At 39.2% G+C, this 11,540-nt stretch overlaps 1 protein-coding gene across 2 annotated transcripts in view; it reads left to right on the top strand.

Moving 5' to 3' along the window:
- The window catches only part of adra2c (adrenoceptor alpha 2C), a 3,446-nt gene extending 1,974 nt beyond the window's left edge, over nt 1-1,472 (top strand). The window contains exon 2 of one of the 2 annotated variants that reach the window (XM_020596017.1): nt 7-1,472. In XM_020596017.1, coding sequence (XP_020451673.1) covers nt 7-150 — 144 coding nt within the window. In that variant the 3' untranslated portion in view covers nt 151-1,472. The remainder of the gene's footprint in view (nt 1-6) is intronic. The other variant, XM_020596016.1, reaches the window with a different exon arrangement.
- The last annotated feature ends 10,068 nt before the right edge of the window (nt 1,473-11,540 follow it).

The raw sequence follows: 11,540 nt of genomic DNA, 5'->3' as shown, positions 1-11,540 counted from the left end.
TGCAAAATCCCTGAGACGCTATTCAAGTTCTTTTTCTGGATTGGTTACTGCAACAGCTCGCTAAACCCAGTCATCTACACCATCTTCAATCAGGACTTCCGCAGAGCCTTTCAAAAAATCCTGTGTAAGTCATGGAAACGCTCTTTCTGAGGGGCAGGGGGGGTCCTGCATGGCTGGGTTTCTAATAGACATTTTATCCTACAGACATACATTTGAACTGGTCCTGAGCTGTAGGATCAAAAGCTGGCCTGGGGTGCTTTCACACCTTTGCTTTCATGGATTGTACTTGAAATAATGGGTATGCTTAACGGATCAAAGGATTGAACTAAGGTACAGAAAAGAAGATGAAAATACAAGAGTAAGAGCTCTTGTAATATTTATAGGGGAGGCTTTCATCCAACAACATTCAGGCTGTTTTTGGACCCTGATGTGGGCTTCGACTTATTCCCCTCTTTCTCGACTTCTTCTCCCTTGATTTAAATACAGAAAACTGGCTGATAATAGTTACTGTGATGCATGCACACCACAATAGCTGTGCTCAGATGAATTGCACAGGAGGAGAAGGGTTTACAGAGACACCTGATTTATAATGTGACCTCATTCACTGAATATAATGTGAAGGCCTTGACAATCTCCACAGACCTGTTGTTTGTATTGTTAGATAGTGGTGTTTATCTTCTATCTTCTGTCTCTCACTAAGTTTTTCTCTACCTTTCTATAACGTCACACTCTCAACATGAGAGCCAATGGGACGAAGGGGCTCCTTGCTTACTGTTTCAGTAGCAAAACTGTTTCACTAAAAACAAAAAACTAAACAAAAAAGATTTCTGTGTCAGTGTTCTGTGGGGGGCTCATATACAGTATGTGTCAAAAAAGTTTCCACTGCAGTTTAATCAGGGCGTCAGGATGTTTTTCTTTCTTGTAAACCTGGACTGTGTGGTGGCATGGAGAGTACAGTAGAGTGGCACCATGGGCACTTCCCAGATGTGTTTCCACCTTGTGCCCCCCTCTGAGAAAATAGATGGAATACAAAAGTACTGCTGAGGCAGATGGGCACCCACCGAGGCTTTCACTGTGTGTGTGTGTTCCTGTATGTGTGTGAAAGAGAGGACAACGTGTATAATGTGGAATTGTGTTGTGATAAAGTGAGCTGCAGAATTTACCACATCTTATCTCACCTGCCGGTTAGTGACAGTATGTCTGTGTGTGTGTGTGTGTGTGTGTGTGTATATGCTTGCTTTAACAGATGGTTTGATTCTCTCTGGTCAAGTGACTTTTTGTTCTCCTCCATCCTTTTGTCTGTCACTCTTCTTTTCTCTCACATAGTCACAAAAAGCACTTAGTCATCGTAAAAACCAAACCACATTATTCCTGTTTTAATGTCTGCCGCTTGCACACACACAAGAGCGCACACACTGTTATTATATACACAGAGACAATATTTTCATCCTTACATTTTGAGCATTGATAGCTACAAGGGATAATGCTTTATTCTGTAAATATGATAGCTACAAGGGATAATGCTTTATTCTTGTGTAAATACTTGATGAGTGTACAGTATTATTGTGTGGTGCCTCATAATCACACATGTATCAGTATGATAAATGTTTTGTTTGTATAATGAACAATGCTCTGAAAATTTTTCATGTTACACCAACCTCTGTCCTTTTCTAAAAGATCAAGTCTTTACTTCTTCTCTGCTTTGAGCACACTAAAAAGATCAAATAAAGAGATTATTTCAAGCGCCAGTTGAAGACTGCACGAGTGCATTCTTCTTTACTGTTAATACATTTGGATTATTTTTTCTATTTCTGTGCCACCGTCGGTTATTTATTACACTGACAGTCACTGGTGTGACTCAGAACATGATCTCAGACTAGTGACTTTTTAAAAATGCAGTTATTTTGAGGTAGTTTCTATGCTAAGCTGTTGTTGAAGCTATACTGTATATATATATACACATATATATGCACACACACACACACACACACAAACACACACACACACACTGCATTCAGGGCTTGGTTAAAATATATACAGGTAGCATAAATTCTAGGTCATTAGTGGTCATCACTTTAGTGATTTGTAAGAAATCAAACTTTACATGTTGCCTAATGCACAAAAGGTAAATGGTGGATGGGAAATGGTTTTGGTCATAGATGTATGTCTGGCTTCAAATTCACATGAGGAAACAACATTTTCATACTGACAGGGGGCCTTGCAACAGCCAGTAACACCAGGAGTCATATCTGAGATTCTTACACCAGTTATTCCCAGTCAGGGCTGTCTGTACCCTTTGACAACTGCAGAAGTACTCCAAAGGGTACAGACAGCCCTGATTGGGGATAACTGGTAAAAAAGTCTCAGATATGACTCCTGGTATCACTGTTGTTAAGGCCTTGCTGCCAGTATGAAAATGTTGGATTGTGGAGTACATATGCTAAGTTGAAAAAATAGAAATAATAATACTGTTAAAAGTTCAAGTTCAAAATTGCTATTGTTATAAAAACAATAAAACAGCATAGCATCTCCAAATCATAAAAAACCCGACAAATTAATAAATAATAGTAAATGCTAAGACACATTATAGATCACAATAATAAATCACTTAATACAGCACATCAGCTGGTGGTGTGATGATAAAAAGTTCTGACGTTATATCAGTGAAGCATAGATGGGGCATAAAGGAGCTGTTAAGGAGTCTTATGGCTTGTGGCATGAAACTGTTGAGCATTCTGGTGGTCCTTGCTCCACATGACCTGAACCTTTTCCCCAGTGGTAACAGCTGTAAAAGGTGGCGGACAGGGTGTGAGGAGTCTCCAAGTATCTGATGAGAATGTTTCAGGCAGCGGAAGATGGAATTTGTCATGATAACCTGTCCTGCTATGATAGGATGACTGCACAAGACCTGAGTCACCATACTGTAAATGAGAGTGCATGAAACCCTGTTAGGATGTGAGCAAATAAGGTAATATGGACAGGCAAACTGGTAGAAACACCCACTCCAAGTGCTCATCATCTGTGCTCATCAAACTTTACAGAACCTCCTGAAAAGTAGACCGTGCCTAAACATCAGGGGATTCCTATGCCTTCATGGGGTTCCTATGCCTGGATATTCAACAATATCCACTTTCATGTGATGTGTTAAAAACAAGATGCAGTTTTAAGCTCATTTAATGAACACGCTTGAAAAATGCGAGGTGGTGTTGATGATGGTGTATCTAAATGAAACCTACAGGACTCCGGACGTAATTCAGACAAAAGAAGTTAGGGACCACTGTATTACACCATCAGTAATTGATAAAAGCTGCCCTAGAGTGAAACAGTTGATTCCTCTTGATACACAGAATATAAACTGGCTGCCTACTTGTTGCCTTCCTTCCTCTCAACACTATTTGAACTTTTCCCTTGGAAATAACATGCTTTGCATTGCACATCCAGGTCTTGCCATTTTCATTTTTTAAATTGTATTGTAGACCTTAAGATATACAGTACAATATTGTTTATCAAATTTTTGGGGTGTTTTAAATCAACTGTTGCATTTATGAATTGTTGTGAATTTTATCTTTTGTTGACTGGTTGTTACAGCCTGTGGTTGCGGTATAAAAGTGTGCAGGATTTTAAACATTTTCAAATATATCAGATGTGCAAGGGCTTTGATTTTACTGTACACTAAACTTTATCTTGTGAGGATCTGTTGTAACAACATAACATTAAGCACTTCCTTGACATGCTGAACAAAGAAAGCAAAACTTTCCAGTGTACACACTGTGATCAAAGTTAAAATCTGAATCCAAACAAAGACTTCTGAGGCACCTGAAAGACTTTTTCACTTATCAGAACTCTTGTACTGGCTTTGATTTGGTTTACCATAGATGTACGCTGATATCTGAATGACAATTGTCTCCTCTTCAAAGACAGTTCTGGCTCTCACTGGGACCCTGCTGCCCACTATAGGTGGAGACAATACTTTTTTCTCTTAGTGCATCATTTTGTATGTCCTCCAGAAATGTAACTGTGTAAGTGTTTGTGAGTGCAAATGGGTGAATGGTCAAATAGTGTGAAAGCACTTTGAGTGTGCTGCAATGCATAGTACTGTAAAGTGCTATACAAGTAAATGACTATTTACCACGTGCTGACCATACTGTATTTATATGCTGTGTTTTTCCCAGAAGTGCTGTCATAAAGCCTGATGGGTGGCTATGAACAGACTGCGTAGTTGCAACACACAGTCCGGTTTCATTTTTGTTCTTCATGGAGTTTCTCCACCTGTGTCCTTCAAACAAGTTAATTCAGATGTGATACAAGAGCTCTTATCAGTCTATTAGTGAGAGGTCAGCTGCCTCTGCTTTTATTTACACGGTGTATGTGTATATGTGACTGTGCATTTTTTATGTGTGTGCTGGAACACACTACTCACCACAAACCCTCTGATCCGGACAGGTCAGATCTGGATGAGCATTTACCAGGAAGGCTGGATAATTTCTGATGATCCAGACATGGTATATTATACAGTACTGTGCTTTTCTTTCTGTCTGCCTCGTGCTGTTTTTTAATTCCCTGAAAGCTGAGTAGCATTGCTGCAGTGACCAAGCAGAATGCATTCTACCATTGCTGCCCCTCCCTTATCAAACTGTTTATGGCTTGCTGTGTCAGCAGGTCATGTCTTCGTGCTGCTGGTGGCTTTCTGTCGTGCACATCCAAAGTTAAACTGACCAAATGATCCTGAAGAATGCATAGATGGAGATGCACTTGGCACTGTCTAACCTCATCTCATATAAGTATGTATGTACAGTAAAACCTTGGATTGCGATTATAATTCGTTCCAGCAACGTGCTTGTAATCTAAAGCCCTTACATATCAAAGCGAATTTCCCCATAAGAAATAATGGAAACTCAGATCATTCGTTCTACAATCACTTATTCATATAAAAATGATTACATTAATACAAAATGCAGTATAAAGTAAAAATAAAACAAATTAACCTGCGCTTTACCTTTGAAAAGAATCGTGGCTGGTGTGAGGGAGACAGGGAGAGGAGCTATCTGCTATCTGTTGGCTCACTGAAATCTTTTTCTTTTTGTCCTGCTTTAACAAGGAAGTTATGCAATGACACTTGCTTTTGCCTCCTTTTAAGGATTTGGCGGAAATGTGGCATTGCACTATCGTTAAACAGATTTATCGTTTGCACTGCTACAGCCTTATTCGGGTGGTGCTTTTCCACAAAATTTTGCACCATTTCCCGCATTTTACACATCTCCCTTATAAAATCTTGCGATGTCGTCCACTGGCATAACTCGTTCATGCTTCTCGATGATTTCTTCTTTAACTTCCACCATAATCACCTCCTTTTCCTTTCCGCCTTTATTTTCAACCTTTATTTTTTCTTCATCGAGGCCATTGTTGCAGTACAGATGTTCACTATATGAGTAAGGCATGAAAACCATCAGTTCTCAGTTGTGTTGTGACACTCGGCAGACAAAACGTACATACTCTTCGCACTGCAAGACCTCACTCGTTTATCATGTTTGGGGTGTTTTAACACTTGCAGCCCAGGTTACTTGCAAACAAAGGTTTTACTGTATATGAATTTCAGTTACCTTATCTTTTGTATTAACTGCAAGCCAAATGCTTGCTCATGTTACTGTACTTGTGTTTGAGGCTTTTACTGCTCAGATGAGACAAGACAAGCCATTTAACAGACAAATGATAAAATATACATGAAATGAGCTTCAACGGCATCAATCCATAAATGTTTAGAGACCAAAGCTACGCTGCCATCCTCACTGGTAGCCAGTGATGATGACTTAAACTCAGCCTGACTTCCTAAATCCCCTGCCTTCTCTGCCTCCCTCACATGTCATATGTAATTTCTGTAGATCCATGAGTGCCCAGTGGGTGGGAAGTGGCAAACCAAGCCAGGCCAGCTTTTAAGTATTTGATGTTTGTTGCAGTAAATAGTGATAAAGGTTTAAAGCTAAATTTTCTTAGAAATTATGCTAAAGGGATCAGCGTTCATTACTTTGTGTGTGTGTGTGTGTTGGATGGGGTAGATCATAGAACATAATCCTATGAAAACCAGACTGACATTGTTGCTCCAGTTTTCTCTAGCTGCACCTTTTACTTCAATCCCACACTGCCTCCTCTATCAACTTTCCTTTAATCATACATCCCGTGCAGTTTGAACTGTTTCTTCTCCCCTGGCCACTGCACCTCACCCCATTCAAACCTTAACTCTACCTGTAACCTCCACCTGTCTCCCCATTCCCTTTTTGTGGAAATGCTATGTCCAGTTCAGTGTTTATCTATCAAAGTATTGAGAAACGTAGCAACAGCAGAAACTCTATTTTGCAAAGGAGGATCAAAACATACAGCATACTGTACTGCACACACAGCAAGTAACCACCATTATGATATGTAAAATACAGTATATATAACTTCATGTAGGAATTTCTATTGACTGTTTTAGGCTCTTAGCATTAAAGTCACTATAATAAATGTTTTTGTATTTCACAATTACAGTATATGACTACTTGTAGGCAGCGAGAGTGACAGCCCTAGACAATTTGTAGTCCTCCTGAGCTCTACAGTGTTTCATCTTATTGCTTTGGATTTATGGTCTGCAACCATACTGTTCAGGTTCACTCTCATTGTTCTCTATCATCAGCATTGTTTTGAGATGTATGCTACCTGCCCAGCAACCGCAACGACTTGTTGGTGGACATAATGAACATTTAGTAGCTGAACAGCCTGATACCTTTTCAGGATACCATATCAAACTAAAAGAAAAGTGAATATTGGACTCGGAGATTAACCATGTGTCCAGAAACAACTCCAAATGAATGTTATTTTTGTTCCACATCTGGATGTATACATAAGAAGCCATTCGCTAAGAGGTTTGGCATATCAACTTAAAAGGTAACACTGTTTACAGTCATTGCCATTAGCTGATTAAAAAAACGTTAATACAGGTTTAACCCTATAAAACCATTTGTATCGTATTTGATATGTGAGGTTTCTGAGCAAAAAAAATCGCACACAATGCCCCATGTATCAAATGTGATACAAAAGAAATAGAAATAATCTAAATAATATGGTACCTCTATTCCTATATTCCTTGGACTGTCTGTCTATGCATATATAGCAAATAAAAATCATGAATCTTGAATTTTGAATCATGAATTATATTTTGGATTTTGTTAAAAGGTTTAATAAACATCTCAGTTCTGAGAATTAGAATGTTCTGGCTATTTTTTAATGTGTCAGGCTTTACAGGGTTAAAATAGTTTGACCTTTTGGGAATGATACCACTCTCAGGTGGTGTGCATCAAGTATGGAACTAGATCTGAGAGGTGATTAGCTGAGCTTAAAGACTAAACACAGGAAACAACAGTTCACTCTGTGTATGCCTGTTTTTGTACATTTTACAAATGTATCTCCTTTGTTTTATCTGTACAAAAACAGAAATGTGAAATAAAAAATGCTGGGTGGCTACAAAAACTGTTGTTTTCCAAGAAACAGTTATAACACATAGGCTAACTCTAACTAAAGTGACAACTTGTTGTTTTTAACACATTAAATAAACAAACATATAACTAAGTTTTAAAAAAATGTGTGTTCTAGAGAGTCATGTTAACTTTGTGTCCTCTAGGCTTTTTAAGACATCCATCTGAGATGGACTGATGTAAAGTGGCAAAGTGTGCTGTGGTCAGACGAGTCCACATTTCAAATTGTTTTTGGAAATCATGGATGTCATGTCCTCTGGGCTAAAGAGGAAAAGGACAATTCAGATTGTTATCAGCACAAAGTTCAAAAGCCAGCATCTGTGATGGTATGGGGGTGTGTTAGTGCCCATGGCATGGGTAACTTGCACATCTGTGAAGGCACCATTAATGCTGAAAAGTACATACAGTTTTTGGAGCAAAATATGCTGCCAACCAAGCGACATCTTTTTCAAGGACTTCCCTGCTTAATGCCAAGCCACATTCTGCATGTGTTACAACAGAGTTGCTTCGTAGTAAAAGAGTGCCTGCAGTCCAGACCCAATGAAAATATGTGGCACATTATGAAGCACAAAATACAAGAACGCAGACCCCGGACTGTTGAGCAACTGAAGTCATACGTCAAGCAAGAATGGGAAAGAATTCCATCTACACAGCTTCAACAATTAGTGAATTCCTCAGTTCCCAAACGCTTATTAAGTGTTGTTAAAGGAAAGGTGATGTAACACAGTAGTAAAAAAACCCTGTCATGTTTTGGAACATGTTGCAGGCATCAAATTCAAAATGAGTGAATATTTTGAAAAACACAATAAAGTTTATCAATTTGAACCTTAAATATCTTGTCTTTGTGGTGTATTTAATTAAATATGGGTCAAAAAGGAATTGCAAGTCATTGTATTCTTTTTTTATTTACATTTTACACAATGTCCCAACTTCATTGGAATTGGGGTTTGTAACTCTCAGCAAGAGAGTGAGTGAGCATATTTCCCAAAATGTCAATGTCCTCTAAAAACTGAGAAGGGTTTGAAATTATCTAAATTTGCAAAAATGTCCCTATACTAAAGTAAATGGTCTTATACTTTTTTATACATTTTAAAAGCTATTCTATGTAATGAAACAAATTCAAAGCGCTTTCACACTATTTTCCATTCACATATTTGCACACACAAACATTCAGGGCACAGCCACCAGGAGCAACATGGGGCTCAGTGTCTTGCCCAAGGACACTTCAATATGTGAACTGCGAAAAAAGCCAGGAATCAAACCATGAAACCCTCTGGTTAGGAGACGACCCGCTCTATCTCCTTAGCCATAGCCACCCTTACAACACACATACACACACACACACACACACACACACACAATTAAAATGACTTAAGGCTTTCCGGTTGGTAGACCACTACTCTACCCACTGCACTATTGTATCCCCCAAAGAGTGTGTGATTAACACCCATAGACCCATAGTATATAAAGATGGACACATGACAGCTCCTCAGAACTGAAGCCCCAACACGTTGATTGACCCCTGGTGGCTGGTTGCGGTATAGGTCATACCACCAAACCCCCCCACCCCACATTAGCAGACGGGACATGAACCAAAATAAAATATCTAAGTATAAATCAAATAAATGTTTTCCAGAGGTGATTTATGTCATTTTAGACAGATATTATATGATGATTTGTCTACAAATAATAATTTTTTTAATAAGTTTAGTTTAATAAGTTATAAGTGTATTTTGACAGCTTTCACGGATGCTTGATACCTTGGCTCCACCTCTGATCACTACTGTGCATAATCTGGTTACATAGTGCATCACACAAGCAATATTCTGGCTTTAATTTTGCATAGTGGTAGGAAGTGTTGGCGTGTCATCCCTCTTTACAATCTATGCTAAAACCATGTACTGAAATTTGTCATGCTTTTTATCAGGCGTGCTACCATGTTACAACTCTTCAGGTGTGGTTGCTAGCAGACACATTCAAATAAGAAACTGGATGGGAAAATAAGAGCATTTCATTAATAAACTAGAAAGTCCACTAAGGATTATATTTCAGTAGCGAGAAGATAAGCTTGAAGATAGACGGGGAGAACAAAGAGGAAAATCAATCCTTTAATCAATTCCTGTATCTTCAGGGTTTTCCCTGCACGGCAGGAAAAGCAGAGGACTCCATCTCTTGCACGCCATATGCCATGAGTCTCACATTCCTCACACTATCTCAACCCCTGTCTTTCACCCCCTTTCTCTCTCTTCCCCTCTCAGTCAATCTTGTCTCCTCAGTCTGACAGCAGTCATCCATAATGTGAAGCAGCCTCTGTGGAGTACACACAGGCTGGGGCTAATACTGTACACCTACAGTTCCTAGTTTAGTACACAGGCAATTGCTTTTAATTAGGCATACCATAGCCACTCTTAATAACATTTTCTTTGGCTGAATTAGTGTTTAAATTAAAGCATTTACTGTCATTCAAGGCAAAGATGAAGTAATCTCAGTGGATTGCATTTTAACAGTGGAGCTGTTTATGGGCTTTTAACAGGGTGATAGCACCTTCTAAAAACTCTAGCACATTATCTTTGATTGTTTATTAGCATTCACAAGCTGCACCTCACTCTCACAACCAGTCTCAAAGACAACAAATTCACTATGCATCAGAAAATAATAACTTAAATAAACATTCAATTTTATTGTCTGGACATGTACAAACTCTTAAGGTGTTATTTCCTGCTTTATTACCAAAAGTAAATGTATTTAGCTAAAACTATTTTCTGGACTGAACAGCGCTAAAAATAAAACTGTAAAGTAAACAGAAATACATTATTAAAGCTGATGAAAATGCTTGTGGAGAAAGTGAATGAGGGGAAATGATGTATTCAAATGCTTTAGGCTTGCATTTTTGTTTCAGTCGACAGCTATGCTAGCAGGTCTCAGAGGCTGTACTTAGGCACAACAGTGCTTTTAGCTAACTGCTAACATGCTGATATTTAACAGGTATAATGTTTACCAACTTACTTTTGTGTGCTCACATACTAACAGTTTCTACTTAAGAACAGGAGGGGCTGAGGGGAATGTCATTTTTGAAGATATTTAGTCAAAACCAACGTACTGGACACATTTAAATTCTGACCAGATGATGGTGCTAGATGAAAGGTTCAAACATCAGACATTATTACAATTCATCTGTGGTAGTAAGGAATGTCTGTACCAAATTTCATGGCAATCTATCTTATAGTCATAGTGACATTTCATTCAAAATGAAAAAGTGAACCTCTTGGGGACACTGAGGAAAGAAAAGTCAAAGGATCACCAGAGTGATTAGGATTCATCATCAAGTTTTTGCCAAATCTGTCAGTGGATGTTGAGATATGTTTGACTGGACAAAACGTTTTACCGGCTGGTGGTATGAGTGGAAAAGGTACATCACCAAAGTTACTGTAATTGGGGCAAAACTGTGATGCAGTGGTTAGTACTGTTGCCTCACAGCAAGAAGGTACCGGGTTGGAGCCCTGGCTGAGCCGGGGCCTTTCTGTATGGAGTTTGCATGTTCTCCCTGTGCCTGTGTGGCTTCTCTCTGGGTACTCCGGCTTCCACCCACAGTTCAAAGACATGCAGCTTAGGTTGACTGGTGACTCTAAATTGCCCCTAGGAGTGAGTGTGTGTGTGTGTGTGTGTGTTGTTTGTCTACATGTCAGCCCTGTGATAGACTGATGACCTGTCCAGGGTGTCCCCTGCCTCTCGCCCAGTGTCAGCTGGGATTGACTCCAGCTCCCCCTTGACCCTCTTCAGGATAAGCAGTATAGATAATGGATGGATGGAAGTTAACTGGCTTCATCACTTATGTAACATAAATGTCTGTATAAAATTTCCACCCAACTAGTAGCTTGTTTAGTCATGCCTAAAATGATGAATGGTGAAACCTGGGGAAAGGCAGAGGCAGGGAATCGCCATCATCAGTATTGTGGCGGCCCTGACCAGCCGCTTATGTTTATGTTCTGTTCTCTGTCAAGTGGGTGCAGCCGTAATGTTCGGATAATGTGCTTG

The sequence above is a fragment of the Monopterus albus genome, unplaced genomic scaffold (assembly GCF_001952655.1).
Source record: "Monopterus albus unplaced genomic scaffold, M_albus_1.0 scaffold29.1, whole genome shotgun sequence".
NCBI classification, from domain to species: Eukaryota; Metazoa; Chordata; class Actinopteri; order Synbranchiformes; family Synbranchidae; genus Monopterus; species Monopterus albus.
Note: the sequence above shows the minus strand (reverse complement) of the source record. Positions and strands in the feature narration are given on the sequence as shown.